The sequence below is a fragment of the Triturus cristatus genome, chromosome 3_2, assembly GCF_964204655.1.
Source record: "Triturus cristatus chromosome 3_2, aTriCri1.1, whole genome shotgun sequence".
NCBI classification, from domain to species: domain Eukaryota; kingdom Metazoa; phylum Chordata; class Amphibia; order Caudata; family Salamandridae; genus Triturus; species Triturus cristatus.
In genome coordinates this window covers 1,068,064,593-1,068,091,161 of record NC_140584.1, presented here as the reverse complement: position 1 = coordinate 1,068,091,161, position 26,569 = coordinate 1,068,064,593, and the positions used below count along the sequence as shown (strand labels likewise).

Sequence of the window (26,569 nt, the reverse complement as noted above, 5' to 3'; positions counted from 1 at the left end):
GCGTGACCACGCCCCCATCAACAGGCTATTCATCGCTTCGCCAGCAGGAGGGCCAAGGAAACGTACCTCCATATCTTGATTGGGACTTGTTCCGTGTACCCCAAGAGAACAGTGAGGAGAGTGTCGGGCACATGCGCCCCAGACATTTCGTCTAGCGCATGCAGTTCTTCTCTCCAGTATTCCCAAACCAGCGGGCAGTCCCAAGCCAAGTGCCCGAAGTCGGCCTCCCCTGCCCCGCATCTATCACAACAGTCAGTGTCACGCAAATGCAAGCAGTGTAGCCTAGCCGGCGTGTAGTATAGTCGATGAATATATTTAAAATGTATAAGGCGTAATCTGCTATTGGCGGATATGGCGCCCGTTTGGCGACAGCAATATGACCGTGGTTCCTTCGTGATGGAAGTTCCCAAGTCCGCCTCCCATTTACCATTGGCTGGGGTCGGATCCCTCTCCCACTCCTCTTGAGTTGAGCGATATAGTCATGACACTACATGTTCCGGGGGAGCGTGCTGTAAGAGAGTGTGTAAAGGAAGCATAATGGGGGGTTCCATCGGAAAGCACTGAGTCAGTGAAGGCATGTCTTGCCTAAGCCTCACATAATAGAACCGCTCCAGGGGAGTGGGGGTCAAGGTACCAAAGAAGTCCTCACTATTTTTAAACTTCCCATTTACATACAATTGGCCCCAAGTAAGACTGGACAGTTTCCGCAGCATGCGGCGGCACCCTCCTTCTGTTGTGACTGGTAGGTCATGTCTCCCCTGTAATGGTGCTAATGGCGAGTAAAGAATAGGGCAGTTAAGTTTGTGTGCCAGATCGCACCAGGCGCTGGTAGTGCATTGTACGGTTGTAGATCCTAGATGTCTAGGGAATGCCGTAGTGCTCAGATATGCTGTACAGGGTGTAGGGGCCATGTAACCATCTTCAATTGCTAGATGAGGCATGTATGGGTAAGGGTGCATCCAGTAGGCCGCAAAATGCGCCCGGGCGAATATGAAATATAATTCCATATCTGGGACTTCAAATCCTCCAGACTCAAACGGTAGAGTAAGAACGTCCCATGCCAGTCTGGGTTGCTTTCCACCCCACGTCAATCGGATCAGCTGGGTTTTGAGGCGTGTAAAGAAGTGACGGCTAAGAGCATGAGGAATGTTGGTAAAAAGGTAGAGTAGTTTGGGATATAGTACCATCTTGATCAAAGATACTCTAGCTGCCATGGAAAGAGGCATCGCAATCCATCTGGAAATCTTATCCGTAATAAGATCAAGTGCGCGTCCGTAGTTGGAGCGCATCAGTTCCTCATGGCATCGAGAGACCCGAATGCCAAGATAAGTGACAGTGTCTGAACACCACGTCAGAGGGAAATCAGGAGCGAATTCCGATGTGGCATCTGTGAGTGGGAATATTTGAGATTTCCCCCAATTCACAGTTACCCCAGAAAGTTGACCAAAAAGGATGAGCAATCGGAGAATGGGATTGAGGCTGACCGCCGGGTCCCACAGGTATAATGTCAAATCATCAGCATATAGAGAAATCAGAATCTGTCTCTCTGGGTATATCAATGCATACTCCCGGAAATGTTGTCGGACTTTGGCCGCCAAAGGTTCGATGGCGATAGCAAAAAGAAGGGGTGACAGGGGACATCCCTGCCGGGTGCCCCGTGAGATCGCGAAGGGCGCCGATTGAACTCCATTGACCATCACTCTAGCCCGTACTCCGGAATATAATACATTGATCCATTCCAGGAAGGGGGCGGGGAACCCCATATGTTGTAAAACAAAGGCGAGATAGTCCTATTCCAGGGAGTCAAACGCCTTGGTGGTGTCGAGAAAAATAGCCGCCGCGTTGATATCAGGGTCTATATCGTGTAGGAGCGCAAGTTATGGGACGTGCCTCTAGTGGGCACAAAGCCCGATTGATCGGGGAGCACCAATGCCGTCATAAGGGGACTAATCTGATTAGCTATCAATTTAGCTAAAATGTTGGCGTCCACATTTATTAAGAATAGAGGCCTATAAGAATCACAGTAGGTAGAGGGCTTCCCCGGTTTAGGTAGTGATATGATACGCGCCTCTCGCATTGAAGGGGGAAGTATACCAGTCTCTCGAGCCTCCTCGTAGACGTGACGCAGAACCGGAATGAGTAGGTGGTGGAAAGTTTTATAAAATTCGGCCGGGAGGCCATCCGGGCCTGGCGCTTTTCCTGATTGCAATTGCATTATAGCCGATATAATTTCCTCATCCTCATGATGTCTCAGAAGAAATTCCCTCTGCCCATCCCCCAACCAGGCGATCGCCGTATCCTCGAAAAAGGGGGTGAAGTCTATTGACTGATCTCTGTGCGTCTTATAAAGACCGCTGTAAAACTTACGAAACGTCTCCACTATCTCAGTCGTATTACTGTCTTTGACCGGCCGCATCCTCCACTTCAAGAACAATGTTTGAAAATTGTGGAGGTCGGATTAAGGACGCCAGCGTTTTTCCAGGTCTGTCCCCCTCTCCATATTGTCTTGCCCTAAAATATTTCCCTTTGTATTTGCATTCACGTTCCGTTGTCTCGTGGTAGTCACTAAGCACACTGCGCAATCTAGCTTGCAATTCCGGTGTGGGGTTGTTTTGCAAGTCTGTCTCAATATGTTTACTTTCCGTCTCCAATCTACGCAGGGTAGATCGGATATCCCTCAAAACTCCCCCGCTTTTTGCAATACACAAGCCACGTATGGTCGCTTCCCACACCGTGGAGTATTGCGTCACCGACTCTTCATTACGAGTGAAAAAGTCTATGATAAGTTCCTGCTTGAATACTGGGTCCAATAAGGAGAGTGGATTGAAACGCCAAAGTAGAAACGGTGATTCCACCTGCGGGGGGGTTATAGCGACCAGTACTGGAGAATGGTCCGAATATGTTCGAGGAATATGGGAGGAATGTGTCACCCAAGGGTCAGGACCTTGGTAATAAGCCATGCATCAATTCTGGACCAGGAAGACCGGGCAGTGGTGTAACAAGTACCCTCCCGCCGAGTTGGGTGTTTATGTCTCCATGCATCAAGCAGCACATAATCGGCCATTATCAGTTTTACGGTGGCTTATGATTGGGAGTAGTGATGTGGTTGCGGGTGGGACCAGTCCTGTGTGGGATTAATTGTGACATTGAAGTCCCCCCCCCATAGTAGGTGTGTAGAACCAATCTCTAGGATTTTACCCCAGAGCACGTGGAAAAATTCCGGGTCATCCGTATTCGGCCCATAGCATGCTACGAATGTAAAGGAGTGGGAGGCAATTCTACCCCAGAGAATGGAATATCGGCCCTGCTTGTCCGTGGCGGACCCTATTGGGGTATATGGAAGGGACTTCCTTACTAGCATGCATGTGCCTCGGGCATAGGATGAATAGGAGAAAAAACATGTATATCTGGCCCATCAAGCGGCAAATGTGGAAGGGGTGGTGGGATTAAAGTGCGTTTCATGCAACATCGCACAATGTACGTCATGGCGGTCTAAGTAAGATAATATGTGTCTGCGCTTGCGAGGTTCCCCCATTCCTTGTACATTCCAAGTGAGGAAGCGAAAAGTGGGGGGTCGGACCTGTTCAGTCATGTCAGCGATTGGGGTAATACATTTTTAAGCGGTGGACCGAAACAAATTGGTATAAATAGCTAGGCATTAAAATTGTAGTCAAGGCTAAAACATGTGGCGTGGCGCAAAGTCGTTCGTTTCTCTCATGTTTAGACACAACAATCCCTCCCCCCTCCCACATCAGCAGCCCAATCCTGCCGTGGTATTTTTCCCTCCACCCTTCCCGCCATTCCCTCAATGTCATGTTCCCAACAGGGGAGACTGGTTCAGCCTGAAACAAAACTGTCAATAAACCAACAATAACCATAATGGTAAGGGTTCACCTGGGAGGAGTAATCCAGAGGGCGTCCAGGGGTCTTCCTCGCCAGAGCGAAGGTGTTCGGGCAATCATATGTTGGGTCATCTTGTTACGGTTTCCGGTGCATCTTGCAAGTACAAAGACGACCGCCATCACGGCAGTTTATGGAGAAGGTGTAGTAGTCAGCGCTGCTCTCATCAGGCAGGGGGGTAAGGGGGTGGGGAGCCCATCCACCGCCAAAGCGTATCAGAATCACCAGGATCTCCGTGGGAGTATCCATTCTCCCGTGTACTGAGGTCTGCGGTATTGTCTCCCAGGGGAAAAATGTCCTTCCCCACTCCGGTCCCCACGCCCGCCATTGTTTACAAATACCCCCAATCGGGCAAGTCCTCTATTTCATAACTGTGTGGCTGGATCGCCATGTGGAAAAAAAATCTAACCAGAATCTTTTCATTCGCCATCTGAAGTGTTTCCCCCTCCGCCTGGGCGAGGGGATGTGGAGGAGCGTCCCGTCGCTGATTTCGGCAAGGATTTAAGGAAGTCCTGCGCAAGTTGGGGGGTAGTGAAGAAGTGTTGCTTACTTTGATAGGTCACCTTGAGTCGAGCTGGAAAGAGTATTGCATAGGGAATATTGAGCTGCTGTAATTTCTTCTTCACAGGGAAAAACTTCCGTCTCTGCTCTTGCACGGCCAGGGTGAAGTCAGGGTACATTGAGATCTCCATTCCCTCGTGGCGTAGCTGACCCCGCTCCCTAGATAAGCGGAGGGCTGTATCCCGATCCCGATAATTGAGTAGCCAGGCGATTATCGGACGCGGCGTGGCTCCAGGCACCGGGCGAGCCGCAAGCGCGCGGTTAGCCCGCTCAACCACCAATACTGGCGAAAAAACATCCCTCCCAAAGAGCGCAATAAGAAGGCGCTCTACGCACTCCTCCATCCTGCCGGTAGCTGTTGATTCTGGTATTCCTAAGATGCGGAGGTTGTTTCTTCGAGAGCGGGAGTCCTCGTTCTTGGCCACCACAACTCTCAGAGCCCTATCCATTTACAGCGTGCGGGATGCTGTTGCAGTAGAGGCGCCCTCCAGGTCCGATATCCTCCGTTCCGTCTCCGTCAGTCTCTCCTTATGCTTGTCTACTCTATGCATGATGCCGTCCAGCCGCGCAGACATGGGGTCCATCTTAGATTCGATGGAGGTCAGGCTGGATTGCACAGCCAGTATTAGGACCTTCAAATCCGCATTGGAGGGCGCCGGAGCTTCCACCCGGTCTTCTTCCGGATCCATTTGGGATCTGGTGCCTTTGCGTGCATCAAAAATAAGTTTAGGCTAGCGCCCGTCTGGTTTCCCCATCCTTCTTGGAGGTGCGGTGTGTTCCCTAGGCAATATTCACCCCTCTGTCAATTGAGGAGTATGGAGGAGATTAGGAAGCCGGTCACCAGCAGCACCGGCCGCAGTCTGCGCACTGGAACCAGATCTTCAATCACGTCGTCTCCCGTCGGCGCCAACCCCCCAGGCTCTCCAAAGGGGCGGGGGCAGGACAGTGAGCTCTGTATATTGACCCTGGCGTCAGGGGCCCGACGGGTCGCCCGGTGAACTCCGCAGTACTAAGATATGTGCTCTTGCCCACTGACTGGTAGCTTCAACCGGCTCCAGGAGATGCTCGTGTCCACAAATTGGCCCTACGTCCCCCCTCGAAAGCTCGCTGAGCCGGTCTCACTGCTATAGCCAATCGGGGGGGGTGGGGGGGGTTGACCGATCATGTGCGCCTCACAGTCCGTAGCAAAAACGGGCCTCAGCTTAGGCCCCTACTCAGGCCTTCTCGCTCAATATTTCCTCAGAGTTTCCACTGCAGGGCGGTAAGTGAGGAGAATCACATCGCCCAGCTCACCTCACCTCAGCCCGAAGCCAGCTCCGCGTCGACCGGTGGTCCGCTCCTCGCCGCCCTCAGCACCGGAGACCATCCATGCCTAACGGCACTCTCGTCTCCGAATCTCCAGGATACGGCCCGCACTCGGGCAGATTGCTTCTCCCCGCTCGCAGCGCTCAGCACACCAGATGAGCAGATCGGGCCGCGCTGCATAGAGACTGCCCAGCGTTCTCACGTCTCTGCTCCGGTCACTTCTCCAGGCCCGCGGCTCAGCCACGCAGCAGCCACCGCTAACCCCGGTGGCCCAGCAGGTCGTGGTAGACCTCCACCAGTTCCGCAGCCCCGGGACCCGGGGCGGGCAGCACGATACCTCTTCGAGCCCCGGAGTGCTCAGACCAATCCTTCGTCCTGGCAACAATTGAGCTCCGACCTCACACAGGCATCTCCGAGCTCCCGAGTCCGAGCTGGTCACCTCCGCCGATACAGTTGTCACTGCACAACCCCCAGGCTGAGGCTGCCACCGCCGCCATGTTGTGTGCTCCAGGCGCCAGGGATCGTCCGCAATTTCCAAAGACCAGCGGGTAGGTACGACTTCTTTTTGGGGGAAATTTCACTTCAGTCGCATTGCGATGCACGTTACTTATCGTTTCTCACTACAGCTTGTCCAGATGACCAGGATATGTCCTGGACCAGGGCCAGAACAGCAAGAGCCACACACGAGTGCGGCCATCTTGCTTGGCGCCCTCTAGCGCCCCCAATATGTCATGAGTGATGTTACATGTAGGGTAATGAACAGTGCATGGTGAGGGCATGAATTATAGTTACTTGAGATAACTATAACTGGTGAATTTCAGTGTTTTTATTCCTTTAAGACAATATGTTCTTACTGGAATTGTCACCTAACTATAACATTACTCTAACCTTTGGTTTTGTTCAGTGAATTTCTAGTTCTGTTTTTTTGTTTTGAAGTAAAGTAATATTTTATCACCATACATAAAGTCAACCCCTCGCCGCACACGGCCAAATGCAGTGCATGGTGGGAAGGTTGGCCTGGCCTACAGGCAGCCAACTCCACGCTGTGCACGGCCTTCACCCAAGCAAGGCGTTATGTTGATCGAATGGCCTGGCCTGTAGTCACTCTCTGCTTCGAACCCCACGGCACCATGCACAACGTGGGTTTGGAGCACAGCCTTCTTCCCCGAGCCACTTTGGGGGAGCGAGCACATGGCCTGACCCTGTGACAGACTCCAGGGGACAGCCAAATCCATGCTGGACCGCAAGGCATATCCTGCAGGCAGACAGGCCCTGCATCCAACCAATTGGCGTGGCACCCTTTTACGAGCCCCTAGAGGCCTTGGGAACCCCATTCCCTAGGGCTGAATTTCATTAATAAAGGCAGGCAGACGTGTAGCCCTCTCCTGAGCCTTAATAGGCCCAGGGGACCCCATCCCTTGGAGCTGAATTCCATTTGGGAGGGGCTGCGCGACTCCCGAGCCTTAATAGGCTCCAGGGACCCCATCCCTTTGAGTCTTTATGCCTTCGAGGTGGTAGCCCCAGTACCCATGAGGTGCATCCATGAAACAATACATTATAAGGTGTGAGAGGGGCCCCAGGGCCTCTGCCACCCATGTTGGCTTCCCGCATGCACCCTTCCTGTGCGCTGCAGGAGCCAGCATTGCTCCTGCTCGGTGGGAACAGCTGTTTCTCTTTGTTCCTACCAGGCGGGAGCAATGTGTGTATCCCTGTGCACAAGAACACGTTCAGGAAAGCAAGCATCTGCTCCCACCTAGCGGGAGCATTTTTAAAGCTTCCACCAACTGCCAACAGATATGCCTTTGCTGCCCAGGGGGATAGGATCCACCGGGCCTATTAAGGCCCTTCCTTTTAGTTCGAGATCAGGTCCGGGCGATGGGGTCCTCGGGGCCTCCCCTAGGTTTGCAGACGGGGGGGCACTCGCCACCCTCCGATTGGTAAAATTATATCATCATTTATCTACACTGACTTACATAAGCTTCCTGTTATGGAACTGATGTCCATAACAGACTTCATTTTTTCAGAAAAGCAAAAGATGTTCGAAGCATTATGCATGTGGTAGTGTCCATGACCGTATTAGGTTCCTTACTTCTTCAAATATAGCGACTTTATGCTATTGGGACAGCTGTAATTTAAATCTTTAGGAGACTCGGATTTGGAACGGTAAGAGAGCCCTTCCTCTGCCCCTTTTAACATCAGCACCAATTTAGAACTGAGTGCAGATACTCTAGTCCTAGCTGTCAGTTCCTACCTGGAAAACATGTAAGAAATCTGTAAATATGGGATGAACACGGGGGAAATGTACTAATAGCGCACTCTAAACAAATGAAAATACTGTTTGGGAGCGTTTCCAACATTTCTTTTAGCATTGCAACAATTGGATATCACGGTAAGCACATTATTAGCAATAGAAGGTTTTTGTTTTTAGTTTACGTCCCCGATTCACAATAAATGGCCGCCTACACGGCAAGCTGGCTGATCCATTGGTACAAAAATACAGGCTTCTGAAAGAGTTTAAATACATAATGAGGTGTTAAATAATATATTTGGAGGAAGTAGTTTTTATTTTGGCTTGGCATACAGCAAATACAGATGTTGCTGCGAGCCACTGGTCTGATGTGCACATCAGTAGAGCAGAGTTTAACGTGCAATCCCGGTCCGACCTGAAACTGATTACCTTAGTGACTGATTCACTATGGAATGTTTGACATCTCTTCGGAATGGGAGCACACATATGTGCAGATGATGCTCTAGCGGCAGGAGTGGATGTACTGAGTGACCGCTGACTCGACGATTTTATTAAAGAAATCATCCACGAACCACGAAAGCTGAATAGTTTATTTTTTTCTGATCTTTTTTATGTTAAATATTCGTAAATACGGGCTGGGCTCCAGGAATCTGTATCCGAGAAGATTAAGAAGCTACAGATGGGAACGAGGTGTGAAATACCATGGCCAGAGGGAAGAAATGCAGACCGTGCTGAGGGGACTGGGGTGAGCATCTTAGATCACTCAAGAGACATGTTAATTTAGCTGTTTTTTATCACGAATGCCTTTGTGGTGTTTACAGCACATTAACATCTGAACAGGACAATATGTCATGTTTATTGTATTTCCAAAGAAATGCCAGTTTGAGATAATCAATTGCTGTTGTTTACATATAAATAAAGAAACCATGACTTAATATTCTGGAGTATATGGGACAGGGTGACCAGCAAGGCAGGGAAGCGGTGAGTGTAGGCAAGGCACCAGTCAGTAACTGAGGTTAATGGATGAGTATGGGAGAGTGACTAGTGATTGAAGGGGGTGACCAGTGAGAAAAAAAGGATAGTTAGTGAGTGGAAATGCCCGACCTTTGACTGAGGCGATAGTGAGTAAGCAGTTATGAACAGTTAGTGAGGTAGGGTGCCCACTGAGTGAATGGTGGTGAGCAGTGAGCAAACAATGGGCTGGGAATGAAGGTACATGATCAGTGACTAAAGGTGGGTGATTGGAGAGGATGCTCTCTGCTTTAACTCCACTATCTCTCCATCCTACCTTGGTGTTGTTCTCTGTCTGATCCATCCCCTCTATACCTCCATGCTACTTTGCTGTCGCTCTCTCTCTGCGCCAACCCCTCTATCACTTGATCTTACTTTGCTGTCAATCTCTCCTTGCCCAGTCCCACTATCCCTTCATCATACTTTGGTGTCACTTTCTTCCTGCTTCATCCTCTCTATCCCTCTATTGTACTTTGCTTTCGCTCTCTCCCTGCTTTCAAACCCACTATCCCTCGATCCTACTTTAGTGTCGCTGTTTTTCTGATCCAACCCCAATATCCCTCCATGCTACTTTGCTGTCATTCTTTCCCTGCTTTAGCTCCACTATCCCTCGATCCTACTTTAGTGTCGCTGTCTCTCTGATCCAACCTCAATATCCCTCCATGCTACTTTGCTGTCATTCTTTCCCTGCTTTAACTCCGCTATCCCTCGATCCTACTTTAGTGTCGCTGTCTCTCTGATCCAACCTCAATATTCCTCCATGCTACTTTGCTGTCATTCTTTCCCTGCTTTAACTCCACTATCCCTCAATCCTACTTTGCTGTCGCTCTTTCTCTGCTCTAAACCCTCTATCCCCCATTCTACTTTGTTGATGTGATTTGGGGATCACAAACACACTCCACCAGAGGCCAACAGGGCTAAGGCAGGTCCAGTTGTAGGTTTAGTGCAGCAGGTCAGCTGAGCAGTTGCAGGGAGGCCCCTGGTTCTTGTTATGTCACTTTAGCTCACACAAGAGGTCAATCAGCTGACCCTTGGAGTCAATCAGCCTGGGATGAAGGAGCAGGTTTCATCTTCCTTCTCAGCAAGCAGAACAGACCTCAAGCTGCCGAGCAGCAGGATATTCTTCAGTGGTATCCGCAGACCCAGCGAGTGTACTGAAGAGTTGGATTTGAGGGTCATCTATATATACCAGGTGCCCAATTTGAAGTAGGAGAAACTTCTGGAGTCCTCCTCCTACAGAGGTGTACGGAATTTCCTGCCTTCTTGCCCTGGCCCCAGCTTGTATGTGGGGGGAAAAAATGACTGTTGTGAAACCCTTTGTAATTTGCTGAGAGAGACGCGATGATGTGCAAGCTCTGATCCCCCATCAAGTAAGAGATGGCCCACCCTGCCAACACCTGCTCTCCCTTTGTGTCATTGTTTGGGACAAATACATAAAGACCAAATGCTAGATACACCTAGTCATGTGACCCAGGATACAGATTGGAGGCACGAAGTGATTAGGACAAGAAATTACCAACTATCTAATAGTGGCATTTTCAGAATTGTGACTTAAAATCCAACTTTACCATTAAAGAGGGTTTTAAGATACAATTCTTTAGAGACTAAGCGTGACTTTGCTACCTACTCTTAATTGAAGATTACCACTTACTGAAAGTAATAAGGCAACCCAATATTATCCTAAGGGAGAGGTCGGCCTTGCAGTAGTGAAAATGAATTTAAGAGTTTTTCACTACCAGAATATGTAAAACTTGAAAGTAAGGCAATGCTCAGCAAAGCCTTGCTGCACATCTGCCAGCTTCATGGGATCCAACGTGATGCAATGCTAAGCCCTCCCGTACAGTTTCCAGCCTTACTGGAGTTGATGCCAAGTGACACAAAGCCCAGCAATACCTCGCTGCACAGCTGCCAGCTTCATCGGAACCGACACCGAGCGACGCAATGCCCAGCAATGCCTTGCCAAACAGGTCATCAGAGCCGACGCAAAGCAACGTAAAGCCCTACAAAGCCTTGCAGCTTTACTGGAACCAACGTTGGACAACGCAAAACCGTGCGTAGCAACTTCATGCAGATTGCGCACTAAAGATATAAAGTACAAACCTCAGCGGGTCAAACTTGGTCCTGCATGCCATCATGTTCGGCCTGAACTTTGTGGTCCAGGACGACCACAGACCAGACCCTTTGTTCGTGCTTTGTGCCTTTTGGTGCTACTTTTACCTAAATCTTTAAAATTGCGTATTTCCAGTTCTACTGATTAGATTTTTATTGTTTTGGTCTCAACTAATTTATTAAATTTTACTCGATTATTTTTCTAAATTAACGTGAGATTTCTCTCATGTTGTGTTTTACTTTATAACTGTGTGTGTGCTGCATAAATACTTTACATATAGCCTCTAATTAAAGCCTGACTGCTTTTGTGCAAGCTACCAGAGGGTTGACCACAGGTTAATTTGGGGTTTTCTTGTTTCACCCTGACAAGAATTGTGGTTGCTGCTTGAGTAGGGTTTCACTGCCCTCAACCAGTAACCCAATTTCCTATTCTGGCCAAGCAGAAACAGAGAAAAGAATCAGAGTCTCTATCAGGAGAATCAAAATGCTAAATAACTGTATATGAGTATATGATGAAATGCCAAGGCTTCTAATAGTGGAGAATTCAAACTAATTGGCAATGGACCATGAAAGTAGTCAAGGAGAACTGTACACCACACCTACCCTAAAACAAGGCAAACCGAGCTGTTAAATATGGATCTAAATACATCAGAGAAATGTGAATAAGAAAAGGTAAGAAAGGTAAGAATAAGTAAATAAATAAATAAACGGTAGTCCAAGCAAATACGTAGGGGAAGAAGAAGATGACCCAGGGAAAGAAATGACCTAAAACATCTAATTAATGTTATTTAAAACATTAATAAAGTGCCTCTATTTTATTTAGCTAGAACTCTCTACATAGCTACCATAAGCAACTGAAATACATGCATAATTCATGGAGCAAATATCATGCAGAGGTATAAATTAACTTCTAGAGGGTGTCAATTTACGCTTTTCATATCGAATTTTGCAGTTAGAAGCAAAGCACTTCTTAATTGCACATGACATCGAAAAGCTAATTAAGAAATACAAGGTATACTGGGTGAGTGCAAATTCCTTATTTAGGTCTTCTGGGGACTTTAATGAAGAAACTGCAAAAAATTCAAAATATAAGAGTGTGATTCAAATGTGGACTGAGGAATTTTGATTGCTTTTAGTTGTACAGAAAAGTCTTCATACATTGCCAGTCAAGAAATGTATCCAATTTTAGTTACACCAGGAGACTTGAGTTGGTCCAGTGAAATAAATAAAAGTTAATCCAAGCAAATGCCTAAGGGAAGAATAAGGCAACCCCGGAAAAGAAATGACCTGAAACATCATATTAGCTTTATTTAAAAGTAATAAAGTGTAGCAAATATCATACTTATGTATAATGAACTTGTAGAGTGCAACTATGTATGCATTTTCTATTGAATTTTGCAATTGGAAACAAAACACGTCTTCATTGCACATGACATTGAAAAGCTAATTAAGAAATACAAGATAGATCTGTGAGTGGAAATTGCTTATTTAGATCTTCTGCAGCTAGAAATTCAAAATATGGGAGTGTGTTTTGCATTGGGACGGAGGAATTTTGATTCTGTTTCACTTGCACAGAAAACTCTTCATTAGTTGTCAGTCAAGGTATCTGTCAGAATTGACAGCCTTTTGGGTCGTCTTCCCCAAAACATTTAGCATTCATCCTCCTTTTCTGACTTTGGTTTTTCTGGCCCTAGTACTGTGTACACTTTAACACTGCTAACCAGTGCTAAACTGCTTGTGCTCACTCTCTAAACATGGTAAAATTGGCTTACACCTGATTGTCATATCTAATGTTCTTATAAGTCCCTAGGAAAGTAATATGCCATATACCAAGGGCCTGTAAATTAAATGCTACAAGTGGGCCTACAACACTTATTGTGCTGCCCCCTTAAGTTGCACTTTAAACACGTCCCAAGTCTGTCACAGCAGAGTGAAAGCAGTTTTAAACTGACCCTTCGACTTGGCAAAATAACCCCCTTGGAAAGCCTTAATCTAACCTTATTACAAATAAGATACCCATAAGGTAAGCCCTACACAGCCCACAGGGCAGGGTGCATTGTGGTTAAAATGTGGCACATGTACTTTTAAGTTTTATTTGTTTGGGTAGTGAAAAACTAATGAATTCCGTTTGTCTTACTGTGAGGTCTACCACTCCCATAGGATAACATTGGGTTGCCTTATTACATTTAATAAGTACTAACTTTTGATTGGGAACAGGTAGGAAATTCATGTTTGGTGTCTGAGAAATTGTAATATAAAATCCTCTTTAATGGTAAAGTTGGATTGTAAGCTACAATTTTGAAAATGCCACTTTTAGAAAGTTAGGTAATTAGTAAGGGGTTCGGTCTGTTTTTTGTCAGCATGGTTAGGCCACTATAACTTCAAATATACAAAGAGTTACCTTTACTGACAAAAATTAAATTCTTATTTGATTCTTCATAGTGGTCACAAAACTTATTTCATGAACAAATTTCATTTCAATTGAGAACTGTGACATTACAAATTTGTCATTAAGCGCGAGATCTTTTGTTTGTTTTCTGGTTATTATGTTGAAATTATATGTTTATTTAAAAAGTCTTGTGTATATAAGCGTGTATAATGCAGTGATGGTTCAAAACGTTGTTTTGAGTTACACAATTGGTATAGGGTTCCAAGGTTTATGACAGAATTTGAAAAAGATGTATGGCAAAATATATTTGTGGCCAAGCTAATTACGTTTTCATTATCACTATGATGAATCAAATGGGAATTTAATTTGACCCAGTAAAGTTAACTCTTTGCATGATTGACTTTTAAGAAAATTGGTATTTTCCTGCCCCAACTATATGTTGCTCAGAGCCTGTTCTTGGATCACATGACTGTGTATAGTTGACAGTTGGACTTTGTATATTCCTTCCAACCAGCCACACAATAGGGGGAATAGATATGCCTAGATGGGACATCACTGGCAGGATGGGGGGTGGTGCTGGACACAGCCCCACTTGTAAATCAATAGGCTGTGCCCTGCCTTCACTCACAGAACTTCACATTAATCCATTTTGCCTGCCTTCAGGCTGGGGCCAGTGCAGGGAAGGCATGAAATTCCAGGCACATCAAAGGGAATATTTAGAAACTTGTCCTACTTCGAGGAAGGCACCAGGTATAAAATTGGACCCTCCGACCCACTCTTTAGTATACATTTGGATCTATGAAAGACTCAGAAGAGGAGCTGCTGTGCTGCTCTACTGCAGGATGGACTGCTGCTCTGCTGCCTTGCTACTCTGCTGCCCTGCTGCCTGAGTGAGAAGGATTGGACCTACATCTTCAACCCAGGTCCACCAGAGTGATGACAAGGGCTGGTTGGTCAGCATACTGATCAGCACCTCAAGGACAGAAAAGGATCAAAACATCTTGAACCCTGCACCTGGACTCTGCCTGCTGTGAGTCATAACCTCCCCAAGCGGTACCTCCCCAGTCCTGGAACCTTGGAAGTGGGCATAAAGTTGCTCTGCCATCCCAGTTGTGGTCCTAGCAGAACCAACACTATCACCAACGCATCACCTCGCAGCCCCGCATTGGAACCACCACTGCGCGATGCATCCCCAACGCAGGTACTTGAAGCTCCTCTGAATCACTGCTGCGCAACGCATCCTTGACGCAGGACCTCGCATAGCAGCTAAGCTCTTGGGAACCGCTGCTGCAGGACGCATCCTCAATGACAGACCTCACATCAAAGGTCCTCGGAACTGCCGCTGCACAACATATTTTCAATGTGGGAGGTCTCATTGTTCCACAATCAGGATTTAAGGAACTTTGTTCAGTCAAATTAACTTAGCCACTGTAGCCCATGGTCCATCATAGTCAGTCTGAACTTGTGACTTTGTCCCAGACTGGTGTGACCAGATAACCACAGTTTGCACACTTTTTTACTTTCAAGCACTAGCTTTATCTAAATCTTTAAAACTGCATATCTCCAGTTCCATTGATTGGATTTTTGTCATTTTGGTGTCGAATAATTTATTAAAATGTACTCTATTTTGCAAAATTAGTGTGGGATATTTTTTGTGTTGTGTATTTACGTTATTACTTCTTGTGTGCTGCATACATCCTTTATACATTGCCTCCAAGTTAAACCTGACTGCTTTTGTGGCAAGCTACCAGAGGATTAAGCAGAGGATAATTTAGTGACTTTAGTGGTTCACCCTGTCAGGGATTGTGGCTGATGATTGAGGTGGACTGTATTTCTGCTGTATTTCTCACGGACTTTAATTTAGCTTACACATGTGCAGAGTGTTTGTGATCCAGAGCCGTCTGTTTCCAATAACGCTCTTCAATCAGAAGAACCTGTGATGAAGGACGACTATAAAGGCCTAAATTACAAGTAGCTGATCTCCATATGCTGTTTTTCAAATAGGCCCGTGAAAAATGGCAAAATTTAGTTTTGAAAATGTTTATAAAAATCAGGGCCTTTAACAACCGGTACAGCCCGAGGCAGAAGGGCTATAAGCCTATATTCAAGCATCACTTGAGCTACTGAAAAGTGGTATAGTTGGAGGAGATGTGTCCTACAATACATTTTCTGCTGGAACAACTCGTCCACTGAACTATAAGGTGTGAAATTTCATATATGCAAAATTCACTGAATTTTGTAAATTTCAAGTAGTCGCAAATTCTGGTATTTTATCAATTTTGCAACTGTAATGAAAATTGTGCACAGGCCTAATTTCGGACTTCCAAAAGTTTCATAAAACATATCCCTTTTGCTAAAAGTTTCTGTTCTTTCTTTATTGTTGCGGTCTGAATTTTTTTGACCTTTTCTTTCACATTATTTTCATTGTTCTTAGCACCGTAATACCCTTTGTAATAAAAGCCAGTCTTGAGAAATATATATTAATTAAATTAAGCATAAATTATAAAACTATAAAAATAAATACATTGGGATACATATGCATTCTTATAATAAGACTTTCAATAAAGTAAAACTAAAGAAGAAACCAGTGCCACATCCAGGGAAGCTTTAAAATCAAGACTTGTCACATCAACACATTCCACAAAATTACTCTGTGACACCTGTAGCCATGATGAGTCTTCTGCATCAACAGGGATACTGGCTTACAATGCAATTAACTGTGTGCCAGCTTCTCTATGTAACTGACTCCACTGGTTACAGAGAGACAATAAGTCACAATAAGACTTATTGGACATTTTTATAACTGGCTTTGCAGGCTCAGATGCTCCTAGTATGGTGGACTCAGAGAGAAACCTTGGGTGCAACAGACTCTGACCCAACCCTACCAGCCTTTCAGAGGCAGTTGTTTAACTTGTCGGATTCCAACCCAGCCCTGTATGCCTCCCATGGTGCAGAGGTGCTGATATGACATCTGACTTACTTAAAGCTTTCCCTGGGGATCTCCCAGAGATGTCAGGTTTTCATTTTGACTCGGAGACACCAGCAACACATTTGGATGACTCTTCACTATCCATACCAGCAATTCACAGGTGAATCTGCTACCTCTAGACTTCAGGCCTCCAGATCTATCCAAGGCAAGTGACAGATCCAAAGGCAAGCATTGCACGTAGCGGATTCTGGACCAATGTTAAGGTAGGATGAACTTTCTACATGTTAGAACTGAGCAATGCTGCAGAGACAGATGGTTCTGTTCTTTAGGATGCAAGGTATATAAAATGGACTCTCTATTTTCTGTCTCTGTGTCAATGCATGGTGATGTGAGTGGAAAAGGGAACATTCTTGACTTTACAGAGTAACATTAAACTAAGCCAGGCTCTGAACATAATTTATAGGGGATGGGATAACAAGGATTCGTTTGAACAAAAAGTTTGGGTTTTCCTTACAAAGGCACCTTTGTCTCTGTTTGCAAATAAAGGATTTAATTCACATACATTGGGCATCAATTTGTTGTTTTCTGCGGAAGAATGATATTTATATTTTTTAAGGTTAGCCAGGTACAAAGAACTAGAGCCTGAACTACATATGCTGTTAACTTTCTACAAATGAGGCAAAATTAAAATGGTTAGTTCTTGGATATGTCCAGGCTTTTCCTTGGAGATCTCCCCAGTGCTCCCTGTTGGAGCGTGGGACAGGCCTGTTACACCCAATCCCAGCAATTGTGAGCAGTGTTGGGATTGCATTGGGAGTCTGGGAGCCTGTGCTCCTGGGTATTGGAGTGCAGGGAGCACAGGAGCAGTGAGGTGCGGCGTGGAAGCGGAAGAACGCAGCGGCTGGCAGCAAAAGGTACGTGTATTTTTGTTTTTCACGCGCTGCCCTCCCAGGTCTGATTGACCGCAGCCACCGCTGTGGGCATTCCTCAGGAGAAGAGCATATTGTTCTGAGGCTGGGATGGAGTACTGCAGAAAGCATAAAGGTCAGCATTAGCACTCTCTTGAAAGCTCCTGTGATTTTGTGAGCTACGAAAAATGTCAATGACTTCGGAGGGAGTAGCATGATGGGAGGCAGTGTGTACCCCGGCCACAACACTACAGCTAGCAAAAAAACTACAAGCAGAGATATACCTGTAGAACCCAAGGGATAACTCATAACTGGCATGTATTCGTATCTCCTTGATGCTCTTTTGAAAAGCAAGGATGTAACATGATTGCCGCTCATCAACCTATGAAGGCACTAAAGCCACAAAGGGACCATGGTGGATATACTCAGAATTGGCTTGCTTAGCGTAGCACTGAATTATTTATATCAATGTGAAATTATCTGATCAACCCAGAATTAATTGTCTTAAGAGTCCTTTCCTGTTAACTTTAGAACAGTTTGACTGAAATAAAGTGTCCAGTGCCATGAAGGTGCTTTCCCAACTGTGATATAATCTGTCACTGATATAAGCTATAAAAGCTCTAAATAACATGGGAGAGATCCAGAACAAGTAAACAACAATTATCTCTGGTGCCACTAACACCAAGTCCTTAACAGAACTAGTAATAACATGCTTTGTCTAACCATGTCTCACTTTGAGCAGAACGCTAAAGGAGAAGTAGTCTTTACTTTAGAAGGTCCTCATAAAACCTTTGAAGAGTATTCGCCATTCGGACTTTAGAGGCTGTGTTACATCTGTCCAGAGCAGCCCCTGTCCTGACTACCCTATTTTAGGGTGTTTTTCTAATCTGGGTGGTCCGGACAGCCACTGATTCCTTTCATACCTCAGTCAAGCTTCAAATAGGGCCATTATCTATTGCCAATAACAGGGTAGCAGCTCTATAAGATCTACACCAAGAGACCCTTATGAATACTGAGTTTTTAATTTTTGCTAACTAGTCCTTCCCATTACCTACTGTTGCTTTTTATCGCTTGATATTAGTCTTGGTAGCATTTTTATAGCATCCCTAAGTCTGCATTTTGTAGAGGAGAAAACATTCAGCTATTTTCTACAGCGCAAGAAGGATTGGGACACATACAACCTTCTCAAACTACAATGGTAAGTAGTCATGAGGCATGATTACTCCCCAAAACACACTCCCTAAAGCCACCTGTACTAGACCACCACAAAGATTTAACAAATAAGCAATACTATTTATTCAACATGCAAGAAAATTCTAAACGAGGAGACATCTAGAAACGGATACATTTTAAAGTTAGCTCAGAAGAAACTACAAAGATCTGCACTAGCAAGTAATGCAAAAGAAACTCAGCAAGAGCCATGCAGTAGAGTCACACATGTTTGCTTCAGCATTTTGTAAAGCTAGTGTACAGTTTCTGTAAAGCAAAATAAATGCAATTTGACAAGAAATTAAAAGGGGGGAGATCTCCAGGCTAGCAACGGTTGATTAGAGGTAATTGCACAGCTTGTTTTATACTATCTAATAAAAGATCAGTTAAATCATCTTACTCAAACACACATTACTTAACAAAGAGCAAGCTCTTACCTGCTTTGTATTATCCAAGTACAAGGGACACTCATAAATCTCTATTCCCTCCTCATTAGATTTTACATCCATATGGTGTGCTGGAGTAACAGTGACAAATGGCAGTGGGAAAAACTCATTCCTGCAAGAAATTAAATACACGTTTTTAAATAATGTAATATGGTGTTCAAAATGTAAATTTAAGGTAAGCATTCCATGTGCATGCCATATTTGCATCTTAAAGAAAAAGACATGACAGTTAACTGGTTAGTCTATTTTGCATTCATTGTTCGATTCCCTAACGTTAAGCTGCAGTTAAGTCTCATGGTTAGACTAATCCAGTAAGCACATTACAGCCTATTCACAAACTGCTTTTTCTAGAATGTAAAGTGTTACTACAGTTGTACTAATCAGGTATAACAAAATGCTATTCAGAAACCTAGGTGTGGAGACTTCTGCCTTCACCACTCCTGTTTTTTCCCCCAAATCTTTTATTTTATGGTACATATATGAGCAAACATATAGGAGAACACAAAAAAAGATTTACAACAAAGCTAACATAGGCTAGCTTTTCCTTGTCATAACAACCAAAACATTCACAGAGATGGAAATTTACACAGGGCAGAGACAGACAACACCAAACACATACCATATATACATGGGCGAATTCATAGCACCGATGATTATTATTAAATTCGTGCTAAAGTTAAAGCCTACTCTTCTACTTACTCTTCTACTTTTACTTTTCTACTTTAATCCCTCCACCCAATCTTTGAGCGGACTCCAAATCTTAATCCCTTTATCTCTTCCTTTCCTTCCTTTTTGTTCGTAGAGTGCTTTTTCCAAATTAAATATATGCAGAAGCCGAGCTTTCAATTGCCCAAAGGTTGGAGACAGAGGATCTAGCCATGCTGAGGCGATACATAATCTGTGCACAGACATAGCTATAAATACAAACTCACTGCTGGAATCATCTTGAGCAGTTACCCCTAATAACATAAGATGAGGAGACAGCTGTGCTTTTCTTTTTAAAACATATTGCAAGAAGCCTGAAACTTCGCCTCTTAATATATCAAGACTAGAACATGTAGAAAAGATATGAGTCATGTCCGCCCCAAGTCTATTACATCTAAAGCAATGGGCCCCTTCCGTGCCACCTCATTTCACAATTTTAGCTGGGGTGATATATACATCATAAAGAGTCTTAAAATGTTGGACCCGTAAACTTGACGTGCATAGTACAGTATTCACCATTTCTATTGCCTTACGAAAGCATGAATCACCAACATCCACCCTATATTGCCATTTCAGAGAGTGCTTTTCAATATCATCCGCTACACCCTCCAGCAAAATACTATACAGCAATGAGATTGACGGGCCAGATATACCAAAAAGGACTTCCATCAATGGAGTCATTGAAAACCCCAATGCCCCACCCACTTTTGAAGAGAAAATCCTTTATCTGTAAGAACTTAAAAAAATCCCGACGATATTTATTAAATCTAGCCATAATTATGTCAAAAGAGGCTATATGCTCCCCAGTCAAAAGATCGCCAATCCTTAACACCCCTGCTTTCTCCCACCTTTGTAAATACTCGTCTGCCAATGTCCCTGGTATCTGATTATTATAGATTAATGGAGTATATCTGCTAAATCTGCCAAGCCCTATTTTCTTTCTAACCCACACCCAGTTTCGATACACCGCTATGAGAGTCTTAAAACGAGTCTTTTTAAAGTAATTAGGTTCATATATTTTTAACAAACAGCCAATCCAATTTTCAAATATAGAGGGCACATAATTAGAGTCAATGTCCTCATTATTCGTAGTGCCAAATAAAGACCGGTAGTATTTTAGAGAGGCAGCTAAGTAATATAATTTAAAATTGGGTAAATCAAGACCCCCCCCCCCCTTTCTCTGGGAGGAGATAAAAAAATATTCGATCTATGTGTCCGCTTATAAGACCATATAAATCTAGCGACCTCCCTTTCTATTTGCCTAAACCATGCATTATGTATTTCTAAAGGAATTGTGCGGAAAATATATAGCAGTTTAGGCAGAATCATCATCTTAATCAGATTGCATCTTCCGATTATGGATAACTTTAGGTTGTCCCAGTGACACATATCGTTCTTGTTTTTACCAATTATGGGGGTAAGATTTATATCTATAATATCCTCAACCTTAGCGCTTACTCGTATACCTAAATATGTAGCCTCTTCCACTATCCTGCTGTCTACAACAGCGATATGTCTGTTAGCTAGAATCTGGGTTTTGGCCCTGTTCAAACGATAGCCAGAAAATGACCCAAAATGCTTAGCCAGTGTCTCTACTTCGATCATTGCCCTACCAGGCTCGGAGGTAATAATAGCCACGTCGTCGGCATAGGCTAATATTTTTGTATCCCAGCCGTGTAGACTAAACGGGGAGATATTCACGAGGCCTCGAGACGCCTGAGGAAGGGATCCATGTATATTGTGAACAACAAGGGGGAAGATGGACACCCCTGTCTGGTGCCCCTGGCAATCACGAAAGGCTCTGACTCTCCTCCCATAATTTGAAGCCGAGCTGTGGGTTTATTATACAAAACCTGTATAGCCTTGATGAACCCTGATCCGAGGCCATTACCTTCCAATCACCTCCATAAATAGCTCCATGACACGCAGTCAAACGCCTTTTCGGCGTCTAAAAAGGCCGCCGCTATAGGCTTCTTTAGGACGTCTGCTGCATTAAGTCGCCTAATATGGTCATACGTCCCCCTACCCTGAATAAATCCCTGCTGCTAAACTGAGCCTAACTGCTGCATAATCTTATTCAATCGTGCTGCAAATATCTTTGAGTATAGTTTGGCATCACTATTTGACAATGTTATTGGTCTATAAGACCCCATGTTCATAGAGTTCTTCCCTTTCTTAAAGAAGATAACAAAATTTGCGGTCTCCCATGAGGCCGGAGATCTGGCCCCCTCCCTAACTTTTTTAAACAAAACCAAAATCTCCTGGACGACCTCCTTGACAAAAACTTTATAAAATTCAAGTGGTATAGCGTCCGTGCCAGTGGCCTTACCAGAAGGAAGATCTTGCAGAACCCCCTGAAGCTCCTCCTGAGAAATTTCCATACCCAAAAAAAGAGCCTCCTCCTGTGATAACCTCCTCTTAGGTCGGAAATCAGGCTGATAGGTAATTTCGTCTTCTGCAGGTGGGGCTACCGCAGTATAGAGTACCCCATAGTATTCTCTAAAGGCTTCTCTAATCTCGGTGGCATCAGACAATATGTCCCCCTGTATATTCCTAATTTGTTTTATGTGCCCCGCAGGTATCTGTTGCCTAGACCTGACTGCCAATAATCGACCTACTGTCTCGCTATATTCATAGCACTGTTGTTTTTTAGTGAGGTATTTACCAGCCATTTTATCTACATAAAAATAATTTAAAGCAGCTTTAGTAACCATAATTGAGTCTGAGATTGTAGAAAAATCCCCCTCCCCCATTATTCACCGCAAAAATTAATTCAGTCTCCAAAAAAGCTAATTTCTGATAGTAGCATTTAATTTGTTCAGTGCTTTTCTTTTGTTTATTGAGACTATATCTCAGAGTCTCCCCTCTTACTGACGTTTTAAAGGCATCCCATACCATTTCAGGGGGTGCACTATGTTTGTTAAATCTAAAAAATTCGCGGATCCAGCCTCTCATATAATTTACATACTCCTGATCGGAGAGAAGTGCTCTCTCGAAAGTCCATTTTTTCTGTGTCCTCGTTAAACCCACTAGTGTAATATTCATACACTACCAGGTTGTAGTCCGACATTACCCTAGGAAATAATTCTATTCGAGCATCCTTTAAAAGAGATGGTGAGACTAAGAAATAATCCATCCTAGCAAATTTCTGATGGGGGGGCCGAATAATAGGTGAATCCCGACTCAATACCCCTCAAGCTGGGCCATACATCGATCAGACCTACATCTCTTAATAGATTTTTTAGTGCTCTACAGACTTGAGGCTTGCGAGTTGTAGTTACTGGCCCGACTACACCCCTGGATCCATTCACATTTAAATCCCCACACATTAAATAGGGGGAAGGCCAGGAAGGGAGCTCGGTAGATAGATGGTTCAGTACTGAAGGATCGTCTAAAACATAAGCATATACTGAGCATAGAGTGAATATCCCATCCCCTCCCTTGATTTCCATAATTATCCACCTACCATGCTTGTCTACACTTTCTCTCACAAGTAATATTTTGGTTTTTGAACAATACTGCAACTACCTTGGTCCTAACGTCCTGAGTCATGTATGCAATTAGCTTAAACCCTGCGTATCGAGCACTTTAGAATCTTGACGACCTATATGCGTCTCTTGTAGACACACCAGATCTGCTCGTAGAACTTTAAGGTCTTCTTGTACCCTTCTTCTTTTAGACCCATCATTAAGGCCACAAATATTTATAGTATCAATGTGAATTAGCCATTATTCATTATCTCACACCTCTTTTGCGGAGTCTCCACCAAACTAAACAAAAGATATTGGATATAGCAGCATAGAATCAGATTTCTGAGAAAGCACTGAAAGCTTATTCTGGCAGATTCAGCATTTTTACTCATCATACACATCAAAAAAATCCAATTAGAAAGTGTATCTTTATTCAACTGTAGCTTGCTCACAGCTCCGACACCGAAAAACCCACCCCCTTCCTCCCCCCACCCCTCCCCGCACCTCCCTCCCCCAAATCCCATCCCCCCCACCCACTGAAAGCTAACAGACCTCCCAGGTCTGAGTGTTAGAGAAAGAAAAAAGAGCCACGGCACCACCTCCCCACCCAACACGGAAAAAAGGAAAACCAAAACCATAGCCAGAATTGAAAAGGAGAGCCTGGAGAAGCATTTACATGCAACCGTCACTATTCGTGACAATTCTTATTCTTTTCTTTTCTCCCCATGAACTTGATCAAGGTACTACCTAGCCTAAATTTCGGAAGTAAAAAATCTGACAGCCCCTTTAACAATCGTTTTAAGCCTTGCTGGAGCCAGTAGGTACGTTTCGAACCCTGCATCTTGAAACGGTTTAATTAATTGCCGCAGACGCCACCTCCGCTCCACGGTTATATGACAAAAATCAGGGCGCACAAAAAAAGAGATATCCTTAAACTGCCTTTTGGCCTCAGGGCGAGCGTTTTCAAAAATGGACTGCCTAAGTGCAAAATTGCCAAAGAATACCAGAGTTGCCCTTGGGTGACTAGTATCTCTATTTGACACCTTCTGCCGGATGAAGGGGAATCTATGTACCCCCTGGATTGCTCGCTCCCAGTCCCACCCATTGAGCCCTGGAAAAGACTCCTTAAAAAGACTAAGCATAAAGCCCCTAATGTCATCTCCTTCTATGCCTTCCTTCACTCCCAGGACTCTGAGATTATTTCTTCGCTGACGATTCTCTATGTCCTCCAGTTTCCACATTACATCCGATAATTGGGCCTCATGAGTCTTTGTTCGCTCCCTCACCACCTCCAAATCCTTCTCAACTGCGACTGTTCTGACCTCCATAGCGTCCAACCTTTCGCAGATTTCCTCACATGTGCGACCTACTTTCTGGATAGCTCCCTCCAATTTTTGTGTGCCTTGCCTTGTCTTTTTCCCATCAGCTTTACTTTCTGCCCGATGTTCCTTAATGGTCTCCAGGATAAGACTAGCCAATGATTTCTCCTTTGGAGCAGAGCAGCCGAGGTGTTCTGACAAGAAAGGCTCCACAAAAACTGAAGCTGAACCCAGAGGGACCGCGATTCCAGTATCTGAGTAGTCTCATTTCAGGCCGGAAGTCCCGCTATTCTTCTTCTTCCGCATTTCTTTAGACCCCTTTGAGCCTTTTGAGGTCCTCAGAGATTTCTTGTGTTGCCTTCGAGTCGTATCGGGGGCCTCCAGCGTACTAGACTCCGAGATAGAACCAATGTGGTCAGAGTCACTGTATTTCAAAAGTAACAACCTAGGCAATTCTTATAGGCGATAACATAAATTAATTTTATATCCAAAAGTCAGAACAATATGAACAGTGAAACCAAAAATGGGAATAGTTGTTGTGTTTTAATTATAATTGTTTTGTACATTCATAGATAAAAACAGTTTTATTATATATAAACACATAGTAAAATCATGACAAACAATAAAATAAGTTGTGGTCTACATAGAAATGAGAAGTAAACAATGCTGTGGCACAACTGTAGTCAGAGTCACTGTATTCCAGATTAGAATCCGACAACCCTGAGTGGGAATCTTCTGTCAAAGAATAGAATTTGTCCGGCCCATCCGAGATAGCCTCTGTGGTGATCTCTATAGATGGTAGGTTATTTTCATCCCTATCGTTTCCCTGGCATGAAGCCAGATATAGTGCCACTGGTAGGAGGGTAGACAGCTCATTAGTTTGGGGCAGGGCAGCTAATTTCGCCGCCTGTGGTGGTGATTGCTCCGCAGCCCAGTCCTCACAAGATGAAACCAGATTAGCTTACAGAAGGAGCAGAAAGAGGCTGTAGTTTCTAATGCTGTTCAAATTAGGCAAGAGCACTCACCTGCAAACATGGAGACTAGTAAGCCTCAAGAGAGCCATACCCAAAAAAAAAAACAGGACACGCCGACAGTCAAACGGAGAGTGCTGCAGGAAAAAAATCAGTCAGCCAGCAAAAAAGGTAGCGTGTCAAAGGTTTTGGAAGAAACAGGGATAGCTCATAAAGAAAATAAGTCTGCTTCGGCATCTACACCACCCCAGCTGGCTATAACTGCTTTTTTTTAAACTAAAGAAGGACTGACAAATGCTGAGGTTGAGGTGGTTAATATGACACCCAAGGAAATGGACAGGGTTGGAGACATTGTTGCTAATGTTGGTCCGGAGTCTGCTCCCCAAGCTAATAAGGAGACCCAGGTCTTACAGGATACACAAGGTATGCCTTCACCACTCCTATCTTTGCTATGTGATGATCTCCCCGAAGTGGTGATCACTGTGGACACACAAGTCTTCACACACAAGTCTACTTACAACTAAATGGGAGGCTTTCAGAGGGGAGTAAGGAAGGCATGAAGAGGGGTTCATGGAGGGACATACTAATACAAAAACCCACCAACAAAAGAGTAAGGACATTGCTATTTACAAACTACACCTCTAACGTTGCTGCAGCTCTAAAGGTCACAAAACAGTTGTAAATGTACTGCAGCCCATCGTTGGTGTAGGCCTACCACCTCACAAGGCCACTCACAGGTAATGCAACTGACTCCATTTACATAAATATGCACTTGTTTTCATTCTAGAAATATAGATTCAATAAACAATGTGAAATTTTACAATTTAAAACAAACAAATAACTATTTTGTAAGCTATAATTAAATAATACTTGTAAATCAAATGTTAAAGTAGTTTAAATGAATGCTTAACTTTCGAATAAATGTACTAAATATAAACTAAATATATGTATTTATTTTTAACATTCACTTGGTCTTGTGCAATTAGATGTTCACAGTTGGCAAGCTGATCTTTTAGGTGATAGTTTTCACTAAAATCTTTATTTAAACACTCATAACTCTGGTTCAACTGATTGGATTTAGGGTATTTT

The 26,569-nt window shown here is 44.4% G+C and overlaps 1 protein-coding gene across 1 annotated transcript in view; it reads right to left on the bottom strand.

The window, feature by feature from the left end:
* LOC146859134 (uncharacterized) overlaps positions 1-26,569 on the bottom strand; it is a 2,052,335-nt gene that overhangs the window by 170,239 nt on the left and 1,855,527 nt on the right. Inside the window, exon 100 of the mRNA XM_085649806.1 lies at positions 19,007-19,127. Coding sequence (XP_085505932.1) covers positions 19,007-19,127 — 121 coding nt within the window. The remainder of the gene's footprint in view (positions 1-19,006; positions 19,128-26,569) is intronic.